Below are 13,875 nucleotides of genomic sequence, written 5' to 3' on the forward strand. Positions count from 1 at the left end.
TATGGCAACCAGTTGCATTCATTATAGGAAACGAAATACGAAAATAGGTGAGTCTTCACTTTTTGATGTCCAAAAGATATTGAAATGATTAAAAGGAAGTGTAATCTGCTTTGAACCATTGTCGCTTTTAATATTTTGGTTACGTGTGTGGTTAAATTAAAAAATACCTCTGGACAGTGAAGGTCAGTCCCATTTGTTGTCACTGTAGTGTAAATGATCTGGTGTGTTTCTTTCCTTCATCTTACTCCTTTTGCACAAATATTCTTTGCTTCACTGTTTTTTATTACTTTTTCAGACCAGACTTGCTTTCTTCAATATACTGTTTGCCTGTAATGTTTTTTGTCATTCTGTTTCTTCTGTATTTGCTGAATACCTCTTTCTTTTTCTCTTTCTGTCTGTCTGTCTGTCTGTCTCTGTCTGTCTGTCTGTCTCTCTCTTTCTCTTTCTCTTTCTCTCTCTCATTCTCTCTATCTTTCTGTCTCTGTATGTGTGTTTGCTCTCTTCTCCTGCATCTTATGCTCCTCTCTTCTCTTCCTCATCATATTTGGCACGACTCCTAATCTCTTCCTCTACTGCTACAGCGTCCAACATTCCTGCGCTTTGCTTCTCTCTCTCCTTTTACAGACAGCACCAGGCAGACAGTGTTTGGTAAGTAGCTGCAGTGTGACCAAAGAATGTGGCTTTTGGAGGTGCTAGCACTTTAAATCATTGTGATAGTTAGTCATTTTGGGGAGACAGAGTCATAGAGAGGGAGGGGATGGCTGGAGGAAGCAACTGCTAGCTGGAAACCATTATTATGAATGGCATCAATCAATCAAGACTTAATTCAAGTGGTATTTTAAGTTTATTTCTAATGAAATTTAATCAAGATTCTAACCAAAGTAAGTTGTGTCTATATATATTATATGTGTATAAATAGTTAAATATGTAACATTTTGCTATACCACTTACTGTCAGTGTTTATGATTTCTGATCATTCTAATCAAAGATGTGAATAATGTTGGTGCAGAATATTTAGTCAAGTTTAGCAGTGTGAGAACTACCTTTTTGTTCTCATGAACTAACATGAATCTTTTCTAGCTGTGCCTTTTCCACCGTCTCATTCTTGTGTTTTGTGTAAAGGGAGAAATGAACTTTTCATCTTAAGTTACTACTCAAAGTAGACTTATCTCTTGTTTTGTGGGCTGCAGTGATTTCCCCACATTCAAGAAAAATTGAGGCATTTTAAAATAGGCCAGAAATATTCACACAGCAATATTTTCTTTAAGCTTTTAAATGTTAAAAAGGCTTTAGTTATGAAAGTGAAAATCTGTACTTAAACTGTCAATTTAGTTAAAACATAAATATCTAAACTATATGGAATATACACTGGTGGTTCTTATGGCATTTTCTATGTACTGAAAGAGAACTGTGCCATGTAGCTAACAGGAATGATATGGACAGTGTATGTGAATCAAAGTGTTTCTCTCCAGTTCAGAGAGTGTGAATAAGGACTTGCCAGTTCTGAGGAATTATGAGTAAGTATGCAGCAGCTCTGTATGGTTACAGGCTCTCTTTCTGCATATATCATCAGCATGTGGCCAGGTGTTTGGGGCTTATTCAGCTGCTATGCTCAGAACATGAGGCTTTGTGTGTGTGCTGCATTTGGCATTTTTGTTTATTTGACATGTGGGCTAATTCTTACTGACATGACAAATTTATTATATTTAAAGCAGTGACAATGGGTTTCAACTGTCAAAGCATATTTAAATAACGTTTACAGCTAAAACTTGTAGAAAAAATGAAGATTTTTATAATGAATAACTCATTCACGTGAAGCGGTTAATTTTCTTCTTTACACACATACCTTAGTATAACTCTGAGTTTACCACAGACTTTTTTGGTGGATCACAATGGGAGAAAAGCCATCAGTCCCCCAGTCTTCAGAGTTACTCCTTGACTCTCAGCTAATCAACACCGATCAGCTTGGAGGTTAATTAAAAGAATGCTAATCATGCATAAAATTACATATGTGTATGTGATTTGTTTTCTGCATTATCTAAGGTAGGGTGGATTTTGGGAAATATAGTGGTGGCTTGGGGTCTTGAGGGGCAGGTAAAGTTTTGGCTAAAGCGGTTGTGGTGGTGGTGGTGGGCTTTGCCAGACACTGAGCTGTATTTCTGTGGTGGGATACAAGACTTTCATTAATTTAATTGAAGTAATTCACTTCGCTGTCCTGTGTGATTGTTTTTGTTTAAATTATTATTATTCTTTAATCTATTGTCTCTCTGCAGTGTCACTGTTAGATGTCAGGCAAGTCTAAAGACAGGCCTGTAATCTAATCAAATCTTACAACGTTAATTTTCATTTATTTGAGCTATACCTAGGACTAGGCTAATCTTAATCACACTGTTTTTTTCAATTGTATCATTTTACTGAATGGAAGAAAATTCTGTACAAACCACATGTGTTCTGTCCAAAAACTGTAGCATTTGCTGTTATGATGTGTACACTGCATATGGTGTTATTCTGTAACCACTTACTGCAATTCAGAGCAGATCTACTATATATAACTTATCCTAAGAATCAGAAACTTTGTGTCATATGCATCACATTCAACCTTACTTTACAGCTCAGGAACTGAGTGTTTTTTCTCTGATGGCCTTATAGAGACACGTTCTTGCGCAGTCTCGCTGCATCCCAGTGGGAGAAGAAAAGGAAGTCATATGGTGCAAATGAGAAAATTTCTCTAAGTGAGAGTGTGGCACCTGCAGAGCCAGAGACTTGTGCTCCATCTACTGAAGCTGTACAGCCAGCCTCCAGCTCAACCACTGCAGGTGCTGATAGTCTGACCTTCTGTTCCTGTCGGCCTGCATGTGTACAATACAGTAACTGTTCTTCTTTAAAATGCACTCTCTTCTCTTCCTATACACTCATTTTTCTGTAACTATGTCTATGCCACTCCATCCATTTTATTCCAGTTCCTCTCTCAAGATTCAAATAGCTTTATTGGCACGGTTGAAAAAAAGGCTTTACTTTGCCAAAACAATGGTACCATTTATTAATACATACATACACATTGTAAAATTATAAAATATCTTGAATGAAATAAAATAATGCTCATTTTAATAATATAAATAGGTTTGAATTCCTCTATTTACCCAAAATGTTTCCAAGCTTATTATGCTTGTTGCACATTCTCACTCACTCTTACTCCTGTTATGTTCTTTCCCTGTCTTCTCTTCTTTTACTTTTACTTTACTCCATGTTTTCATCGTCGTGGCTCCAGTCATTATCTGACCTCTTAATCGCTCTGCTTTTCCTGTTCACTGAAGCTTTCCTAAACCAAAGCGTGTGTGTGTGAGTGCGGGAGAGAGATGATCTTTCTGTGCATATGCTGTGTTGAAGAATGTGGTCATTAATTTGTCTCTTTGTGTGTGTGTACACTGCCATGAAGAATTATAAGGTTGTCTACAACTCCTTGAGGTTACTGTGCATACTGTTAATTGCCAAGTCAGCATGGGATGTGCCCTGATTGGTCTAGAGCACGTTTGTAATGATTATGTAATGAGTCCTGCTGAGACACATACAGTACTGTAACTTTAAGTAAAATTCCAAGAGGGATGATTCATACTGCTTATTAGAACAGCACACTCAACTGTGGCAAATTGTATTACTTTATTATTTATTTATTTTATTTTGCCCAAAGGAATCATTCCTCCGAAAATGAAAATTCTGTCATCATTTTTACATCATTCCAGCCCTCCTTTATTTTATTTCTTCTGTGAAATTTAAAACGAAATGTTAGGCAGAATGTCCGAGCTGTTCTTTTTCATAGAAAGAAAGGGGAGGGTGGTTTATACTGTCGAGCTTCAAACAGAACAACAAACACAATGAAAATAGTCAATACTTACAGTATATATATCCCAAGTCTTCTATCCCAAACCATACTTTAGCTTTGTGTGTGGAACAAACCCATATTTTAGTTGTCATTTATTATTGATATTATTCCACTCTGCCATACTGTAGCTCTCAAATCTTAGTTGCGGCTGGCAGTGCTTTTCAAATTTGCCATGTCACAAACAGTCAATGGCTTGCCATACTTGGCAGTAAAAATAACTATCCACTTTTGTGGTATGGAAGAGAGCTGTGTGATCATTCTTCCTACATCTCCTTATGTTTCACTGAAGTGTAATGCTGTCATGCGGGTTTGGAGTGACATGAGGCTGAGTTAATGAAGACAGTTTTCATTTTTGAATGATACTATCTTTTTTCTGCTTTTCTTGTGGAATCAAGGATGCTGCAGTGTAGAAAATTGCTAATCAAGTGTGACATGATTGTTATGGAAACAGAAACGATAGTTGGGCGACTGCGGGCACGTATACAACCACTATGTTTGTTTGTCCGTGTCACTGCTCCCAAAGTTGCTACATTTGAAGAGCTATCTTACATCAAACAGAAGGTAAAATACACTGTAAAAATTAAATGGGCATCACCTCCATAGTTTTCTAAACTAGATTTAGCGTAATACTTTAACATGTCATTTTAACCTGTACACAGGGATATGCATTGTGGAAGATTTAGGATGTGGCCCATGTTAGCCCTTATGAGGTTCCTGTGGTGACTGTGTGATTCCAGATTAACAGCCTTTCCCTTGAGAAACACATTTTCTGCTCCAAACAAACAAATAGTAATGAGACTAATTGAGAGGGTGTGTATAAAGATTAGCAGCATGGAGAGGGCTGAAAAGGGCTGTAGAAGGCCTTGCAGTGGAATATAAATGGAGTGGCTCTTGAGTGGTTCTTGATTGTCCAGGTTTTGTAGTTTATTTGAAAGGTGGTGCAGACAGCCATGTATTGTTGTTGTTATTTGTGATATATGGTATATCCCATGGCATTTATGCATGTCTACCTGTCTTTCGATACATTTTATTGGTACTGGTTATTATTGGTTGAATTTCTGCACTCCATTTCGTTGAGGCACGGCTAGTGTGCCAGTGTTTATGTTTTCCGTCTTGTATGTGTGTGTCTGTCTTGTAGGAACTATTAGTGGTCAGGACGCCCAGTCTCAAGGGGAAAACTTGACCAGACACACCCTGGAGGAGCCAGGGGACGCAACGACAGCCCACAATGAAGCAGGCAAGACCTTCCTTTCCCACCAGCACCCCTCTATCATTCTCCATGTCAGATTCCTGTTCCTTATGGATTCTCTGCCAGCCTCAGACATACATGTATACATCTATTTACCCGTCTCTGTCATCCACGTATCTAATTCAAAGTTTATCCAATAACCAGTTAACCATGAGTTAAGGTTACCATCTTTTTGTTGTGGTGCCTAAAATCAATGAAATAAGTGTGAGTTGTCTGTCCCACTTAAAGACCTGTATGCTTTTGCATAATGAAAATCTCACACACAGCAATAGTCAAGCACCTTTGTGTGAGGGCTAACGAAATGTCTCCCATTTTCATATCATACAAGTTGTTATTCTTTCGGAAGCCAAGAGCCTTATTTCAGGAAAATATCTTCAAAGCTCCAAAGAGAAAATATTTGGGACAGATTCCATCTCTTCCTCTAGTGGCTATGGTCCAAATGACAGCCTAACGAGCCTTTCATCCAGGGAGTGTAGATTAGCTGAGGCAGGAGGGCAGATATGTAAACTGTTTAGAATTGGAGATGGGAATCACTCTTTTAGAGTTTCCTTTTTGGCTTATTGAGGGTTATAGCAGTTAGCACTGGAGGTTATAATGCTTTTAGAGCTCAGTGGAGTCACTACTGTTAGTCTGCAGTGGGTTACTGAAACTAGGGGATGGTAGCATGTGGGAATACTGGGATCGGTGCTTGTGCTGGGCCTTTCGACGGTAAGATGTCTCTTTCATAATGTTGTTAATATATTCGGATCATACACGGATCTGATATGAAGAATTTTGCTTGATTACAGGGCCGATGGCCCGCTGTACAGTTCTGAGTACTAGTATTCTGTGCCGAATTTACAAACATTCTAAACAATAAAATTCTTATTAAACAATTTTTTTTCATAAAAGTATGCAAAAAATGTTCCTACTCCCTTAAAGAAATTTATTAAATAAGTGTCCTGAAATATCTCACCTGCCTCTGTGGCAGCTATAGACTTTGTAAATAGCAAACAAAAATGTGTCTGTGAACCGCGGACATTGACGCTTTTCACCTGCCAATCATTTTGCTCGTTCTCTTAGCGTTGCATTTGAAGAGGATCATTGAGTCTGTGACTCATAAAGTTTGTCAGTTGAGGGCACTATTGTGCCACTGTTGAACTCAACAGCCACAGGAATGTCTCTGTTATGTGAAGTGTAATCCTGGTTCCCTAAAAGGGAACGAGACGCTGCATAATCGCTATCGTGACACGCACTGAGTGTCACGTAACGTGAAGCCCTTATACAGTCACAGCAATTTATTGGCTGATGGTGCTTAACGATGCCACCAGAGAGCTACGTCCATAAGGCACTCGCTTCGCGCCATTGCGTCAGATTTTCTGCAGGAAGGCACGAGCCTATGCAGCTACTAGAGAGTATGACAAACTTACACAGCGTCTCATTCCCTCTCAGGGAACCAGGGTTATGATGTTCCCTCTCGAGGGACTCGAGCTGCATAATTGCTATGGGGAACGATGTACATTCACACCATGTGAACAGAAGCTGCCAACTGTCTGTGCCCGTGTGGCAAACATATAGTGGCGCACCAGTGAGCTAAAGCATCTGAATAAGAAATTATGAGCTTACTCCTGTTCCAACAGAGAGAATTTGGGAAGCAGGAGTCAAACTCTCATCCAGATGATAAAATCTCACAAATGTATGCAGAGAGGAATACCCTGCCACCATAAAAATGTCTTCCAATGATGAACCTCTAGCCAAAGCCCATGAGGATGCAAGGCTCGAATACCTGAAGGTGAAGGTAAATCGCGCATTTCGTAAGCACTCGAAATTGCATCAACAAGCCAATGAGACAGTCTTTGCTTGGACACCGAAAAACCTCTGTTGCGGCCACCAAAGCACACATACTACCATACACAAAGAATAAAAAAAAATATGCCATTGAATGTACAAAAGCTTCCTGGTTGATGGAGCTCTAGCATTCAGAATGGTATCAACCACCGCAGGGGATAAACCATCATTCAAAAGAGTGCCCGGTTAAGGGGCCATACTGGCCAATACGGTGCCACTAACGGAACTGCGTGCAGCAGACTGGTCGGTAGAAAAGCGTAAAGACGTGTTGTCGGCCACTGATGCGCCAACGCATCAATGCCCAGCGGTGCCGGGGGAAAGGGTTAAAAACCAGTGTGACGTCTCACTCGAAGTGAACAGATCTACTTACGCTCTGCCGAATCTTCTCCAGATTTGTTCCACAGTCTGAGAATGTAATGTCCATTCCCCGGGCATCAAGCCCGGTCTTGACAGGAGATCCGCCTCTCAAATTCAACTGGACCAGAACATGTACGGCTCGTAGAGACAGTACATTGTCCCATGCCCACAGAAGAATGCACCATGCCAGCCTCAGCATGACATGAGAGCCCACTCCTCCCTGGCGATTGATGTAGGACACCATCGTCCTGTTGTCAGCGGGAATGACAGCGGAAGCCGTGATCATGAGCCTTAGAAGCCTATGAAATATTCTGGCAGGGAGAACGTGTCTCATTTTGAACACCCCTAGACACCGGCGGAATGACAGAACGTGAGCTGGATACAGCCACGCCTGCATCGTCTGCGAATCTAGCTCCACCCCTAGAAACAGAGTCTGTTGCCTTGGCAACAGGACACTCTTGTCTAGGTTTACACACAGCCATAGATTGCTCAGATGGCTGAGAATGACCTCCTTGATGTTAGGCAGCCAGAGTCTCCGAGTGGGCTAGCACCAACCAATCGTTAAGATAATTCAGGGCATCTGTGTTAAGATAAAAAACACAGATGCCCTGAAGCCTCAAGGGTGTCAAAACTGCATCCATGCATTTTGCGAAAGTACGTGGTGCTAGTGCAATTCTGAACGGAAGGACGCAAAATTGATACGGTTTTCCCCCAAAAGCGAATCTGAGAAAGCACCTGTGCTTCGGCACAATCTGAATATGGAAATAAGCGTCCTTCAAATATATTGTCACAAACCAGTCCCCCGGCTGCACTTGTGACATTATTTGCTTTTGTGTTATCAATCTAAATTGACATTTCATTAGTTTGGAATTCAAGCGTCTCAAACCCAGTATGGGACGCAAGCCACCGTGCTTTATCGTTCGAAGTACCCAGTTCTAAATGCCCTTCAGCTGCTGCCAAGCTGACAGACGGGCAGACAGAGGGATTAATGCATTGCCTTTGTCTGCAGTAAGAGGCTCGTCCTTCGTTACACGGCAAGCCCATAGGCAGAGGCGCAAAAACCATATATGCAAGGTATGCAATGCATAGGGGCACCATGTAAAGGGGGGCAAAACCATCATGTGTAGACAGCTGACTGCAAAAGGTGACATTCATGCTGCCACAAAAAAATCAAGCAATTATATCACTGCGCGTCTCTTGTCTCGCCAGAACGCCTGCGTGGTCCACGAATGGGTGAAAGATAAAGAAAATGAGTTAAAATACCTCGCATCTCCTATTAGAATCCCAAAAGAATAATGGCACCGACGAAGCGCTCCACGCGTTGGTTCGCCATCACTCTGCTGGGGAATATTATCTTATTCCAGCCCCCTCGCTCTGCGGCCAGGTTCACCGGTCCCTGCATGATCCCCTTCGCCGTGAGCAGTGCGCTTCGAATGGGGAGGGGAGAGAGAGAAAGGCAGAGGCCGCTCCTCCATTGCCTCATTCATGTGCATTCTCCCAGAATGACACGGAAAAAGACAATAAGGACAAGGGGCAAATTTATTCCTTCCCTTCCGATGACAAATTCTCAATACAGTATTTTTTTAATAGCGACGGCTCAAGACGTGCATGGTAACTCTTTTGCATGCTTTGATCATCACAAAATGCCCGCCGAGCTAGGTCTCAGAGCATGTCCGACGAGACTCGCGCTTTCACTCAAAGGGAGTGCGACAAACACAAAGAAGAAACCGCTGTCCGTTCACACTCCAACTTCTCAGATACAGAGCCGAAAAACCCCAAATAGCTCCCGCACACAGAGCTCCAAATTTGGAGGCCTTGGAACTGGAACAGTTGGGGATAACGCCTCGTGGCGAGAAATTGCGAGCCTCGAAAAGCGCAGCTGTCCCCGTGGGACCCCTGTAATGTTTAGTAAAAAGCTTTTACATTAAATTGTTCTGAAATGTATGCTGTATAAATGACATCCTTACCATGTACTCCACTCAAAAGGGAGGACAAAGAAACCTCGCTTTGACATGAGTCTTTGGAACAAACACTGGCTTAGACAAAATCGTGCACTGAAGAACAGAAAATCTGATGCGATGGCGCGAAGCGAGCGCCTTTATGGAGCTCGTGACATAGTTCCCTGGTGGTGTCGCTAAGTGCCATCAGCCAATAAATTGCCATGATTGTATAAGGGCTTCAGACCACGTGACACTCAGGGCGTGTCCCCATAGCGATTATGCAGCTCGAGTCCCTCGAGAGGGAACATACAATTCTGCTTGTTTTGGTTTCAAAATTATCTTTGGAGGGTGAGGTTTTGGAATTAGGGTGTGTGGCTAATTCAGCGGCTCAGTTACGTGAAAGCTTCAGAACGCTAAAATCCCTTACAGTACCTTTAACTTCTACCAAAGTCGTTCTAGCAAGTCAGTACACTGTTGGCCATCTTTGGAATGCTCCCGGGAGGCTATTTCAGGTTATTTCCAGTCATGACAGTGCAGCTCGTATCTACTTGAATGGGGGAACACTGAAATCCCCAAAACTGCTTGCCAAGCTTACATTTAAATGACATATTTCAAATCAGCAGTACAATCTGACAACACTGGTATCATAAACTGTGCTTCATATTACGCTAAAAAGCTCATTTTCCCTGGCTTGTATAGCTAATGCGCATGCTTGTTCTCGAGTTGATTGACATTGATGTCTGTATCTAAAAGGTGATTGGCTCTTTTACCTGTAAGGCAGGACTTCCTTTCTACATCCGTTGACCGTTGGGCGCTAGAGCTCCTTGGTTGGGCGTTCCATTTTCTCCCATTCATTTTAATAGAAGTGGTCTGTCTCTCATAAATAAATAATCTCTGCTACTACTTTCTTCTTATTTTTTTTAACTTAAAGGAATAGTTCCCCCCCCCCCCAAAAAAAAGCGAATGGTAGCCAGAATTTTGAAGCTCCAAAAAGCACATAACAGCAGCATAAAACTAATCTGTAAGACTCCAGTGGTTAAATCCATGTCTTCAGAAGTGATATGATAGGTGTGGGTGAGAAACAGATAAATATTTAAGCCCTTTTTTACTATAAATTCTCCTCCCTGCCCAGTAGGAGGCGAAGTGCACGAAGAATGTGAATCACCAAAAACAAAAGAGAGCTCTAAGGAGGGCTGGTGAAAGTGGAGATTTATAGTAAAAAGGACTTGAATATCGATCTGTTTCTCACCCACACCTATTATATTGCTTCTGATGACATGGATTTAACCACTGGAGTCATATGGATTACTTTTATGCTGCCTTTATGTGCTTTTTGGAGCTTCGAATTTCTGGCACACCGTTTACTTGCATTGTATGGACCTACAGAGCTGAAATCCTTCTAAAAATCTTTGTTTGTGTTCAGCAGAAAGAAAGAAAGTCATACACATCTGGGATGGCATGAGGGTGTGCAAATGATGAGAAATTTCTTTTTTGGGGGAACTATTCCTTTGAGAAAAATTTTAAGAATACTTTATATTGCCAAAAATACTTCTTAAGAATGTTCTTATGAATGTTCCTCATGAATTGCACTTAAGAACATTCTTACAGACTTTATATCATTTATTTATTTAGAACTTTCTTAATTTTCTTTCTTGAGAAGCAACTGCACTTGTGTATTTTATTGGGTAAATGGTTGTTCTTCAGACTATATTATTTATGATGCTTGCGAATATTTTCCTTCATCTGCTGAGTGTTCTCCTTTCTCTAGAGGGCGGTGTGCAGCGTCAGGGCAGTGCAACAGAACAGCACAGCACTCTGTCTACTGACAGGAAATTCATGTTGGACATGCTCTACTCCAAAAACAACACCACATCTGGAGGTCTAAAGAGTCCAAGTCTGGAAAGTGCTCTAGAGGACCATGGCATCACCGATGTGGCTGGACGGCTCTCCAGACTGCAGTCCTGCTCTTCTCAGTCCACAGAGGACACATCCTGGCGGGCTGAGTTGGAGGGCCTTGGAGGTAGTGCTCAGGCAGCTCGTGCCAGACTAGCCGAGGAACAGAAACTCAAGAAGTTGCGTCCACAGTACAGTATTGAAGCAGACATGCACTCACAGAGTTTGGAAAAGACAATGATGACACCATTATCCAGAGGTAGTCAGGATTCCTGGGAGCAGCTGCAGCCCTGCTCCAGGCCTCTGCGTATCAAAGATCTTGATTTCTCCGACTTAATGGAAGAGGAAGATATTGATGTGCTGGATATTGACACTTTTGACACTACCTTGCCTAATGGAATACCACCACCCCCTCCCTCAGTGCCAGGGCTGGGCTCTGGCCCTCCACCACCACCTCCCCCTCCTCCTCCTCCTTCTGTGCAAGCTGGACTGGCTCCACCCCCTCCTCCTCCTCCTCCTTGTGGAGGACTGATTGTGCCCCCTCCTCCGGGACTCCCTCCTACGCCCCCATCTCAGGGGATTAATCCAGAGTTTGTCAAGAAACGGAAAACGGTCAAGCTGTTTTGGAAGGAGCTCAAGCAGCCTGACAGCCCCAGGAAGTGCAAGTTTGGGCGGGGCACAGTGTGGGCATCGCTTGATAAGGTTGTAGTCGATACGGCTAAGCTGGAGCACCTGTTTGAGTCCAAAGGAAAGGAACTTCCAATAGCAAAGGTGCAATGAGCAAACTGGTTTATGGATATAATTTTACTAAAGTTAATTAGTAATAGTTGCTATATAGATAAATAAATGTTAAAGCTACAACTTCTTGATCTTTTTATTTTGACGATTAAGGTATGCTATTAAGGATTTAGGTTTATTTACATAAATTGCAATGGAGGCACTGTATTGGTTAACATTAGTTAATGCATTAGGGTATCAGGAATTAACAATGTAGATGTTTTCAGCATTTAGTAATCATTGTTAAAGTTAATTTATTAAAATACTTGTTCATGTTGGTTCCTAATGCATGAACTAATTAGAAGTACATGTAGAAATTACCATTAACCAAAATTAATAAATGCTGTAAAAGTATTGTTCATTGTTAGTTCATATTCACCATTGTGTTAACTAATATTAACCAATGCAACCTTGTTGTAAAGTGTTGGCATTATATTTATTTCTCATTTTACTACAGAAGGGTACTGAGGCAAAGAAAGCAGCACTTGTAGTCCTTGATCCTAAGAGAAGCAATGCCATCAACATTGGCATGACTGTTTTACCTGCTGTACATGTCATCAAGACTGCCATCCTAAATTTTGATGAGTTTGCCATCAGTAAAGAGGGCATTGAGGTAACGCAGTACTGATATCAATAAGGGGGCAGTAGTAGCACATTTAATGTTTGTCTTTGCATTTATTTATATCTTTAATGAGGAAATACAAGTTTTTCAGTCTTGTTTCTGTTTATACTTTTAAATAAAATATATGAACTAAGTTACTTTTCATAACATTTCAATTATTAATGTGTACAGTTTAGATTTTATGAAATACATTCATTGCATCCTACTCTGTAGAAAATCCTGACCATGACTCCTACAGATGAGGAGAAACAGAAGATTCAGGAGGCACAGCTGGCAAATCCTGATGTACCACTGGGTACAGCAGAGCAGTTCCTGCTCACTCTCTCCTCCATCAGCGGCCTTACTGCCAGATTACAGCTCTGGGCCTTTAAACTGAACTATGAGACCCTGGAGAAGGTCAGAGCCATATGACAGTTGTCTTTTTATACTCCCTTTTTAACAGCAATGAAAGATTATTAAATCTCCAATAAGATATTAGATGTCCCTTCTAGCAGTCAAATGTAAATGTCATTATACATTTATTATTCAACTGAGCACTTGCTGTTCAAGAACTAGTCCAAGTCATAATACACCTTGCATTGATGGCATTTGATGGAGAATTAGATTCTTAAATGTATTTTTTAAATGAATAGTTCTGACTCAGAATTTTGACTGGATGAGCCACGTTCAAAACATGGGAAAACACTAATAAATACACCTGTTGCTATGTGGCACAGTAAAGTACCATGTATTACATTGGCTGGGTTTAAGGGGGGGCTTTCACCCAAAAAAGTTTTGATGTCTCCCAACCGATGGTGAAACATGAATAATGGGGACTGAGAAGATACAACCTGTTGCCCACCCTAAAGATCAAAATCAATCTTTAAAATTCCCAATGAGGCATTGATCCTTAAGTATTCTTGCTCAATTTGTCTCTCTCTTTCCCTCATTCATTCATTCTTCTTTGTCATTCTTCTATCTGTCACACATGAATATTGCAGGAGATTGCGGAGCCTCTTTTTGACCTGAAACTGGGAATGGAACAGCTTGCCAAGAACAAAACCTTCAAGCGTATCCTAGCAACACTACTAGCCACTGGAAACTTTCTCAATAGCACCAGCGTAAGTGCTACATCTCCTTGGTAGTGACTTCATTATTTCACATGATTCAAAGGTGAAATATGTAATATATTTACTGTACTAAACATAAAATTCTCATAATATGTTATCAGATATTTAGGAAACATGGTAAGTTGAAATACTGGCTTCTCCGAAAACAATGCTACAGCCAGTATATGTCCGTTCCAGGCCGGAATTTCTGTTTGTGTTTTGGCCTGTGGGACCCCGCCCAC

General features: G+C 41.2%; 1 protein-coding gene across 5 annotated transcripts in view; it reads left to right on the forward strand.

Moving 5' to 3' along the window:
• LOC127442631 (FH1/FH2 domain-containing protein 1-like) overlaps nucleotides 1–13,875 on the forward strand; it is an 82,596-nt gene that overhangs the window by 55,363 nt on the left and 13,358 nt on the right. For 3 of the 5 annotated variants that reach the window (XM_051700843.1, XM_051700811.1, XM_051700825.1), the window contains 7 exons: nucleotides 1,473–1,517; nucleotides 2,650–2,816; nucleotides 5,019–5,117; nucleotides 11,022–11,917; nucleotides 12,381–12,536; nucleotides 12,759–12,941; nucleotides 13,526–13,645. In XM_051700843.1, the coding sequence (XP_051556803.1) occupies nucleotides 1,473–1,517; nucleotides 2,650–2,816; nucleotides 5,019–5,117; nucleotides 11,022–11,917; nucleotides 12,381–12,536; nucleotides 12,759–12,941; nucleotides 13,526–13,645 (1,666 nt within the window). The remainder of the gene's footprint in view (nucleotides 1–1,472; nucleotides 1,518–2,649; nucleotides 2,817–5,018; nucleotides 5,118–11,021; nucleotides 11,918–12,380; nucleotides 12,537–12,758; nucleotides 12,942–13,525; nucleotides 13,646–13,875) is intronic. The other 2 variants (XM_051700817.1, XM_051700835.1) reach the window with 1 other exon arrangement.

Source organism: Myxocyprinus asiaticus, chromosome 1, assembly GCF_019703515.2.
Source record: "Myxocyprinus asiaticus isolate MX2 ecotype Aquarium Trade chromosome 1, UBuf_Myxa_2, whole genome shotgun sequence".
Classification (NCBI taxonomy): domain Eukaryota; kingdom Metazoa; phylum Chordata; class Actinopteri; order Cypriniformes; family Catostomidae; genus Myxocyprinus; species Myxocyprinus asiaticus.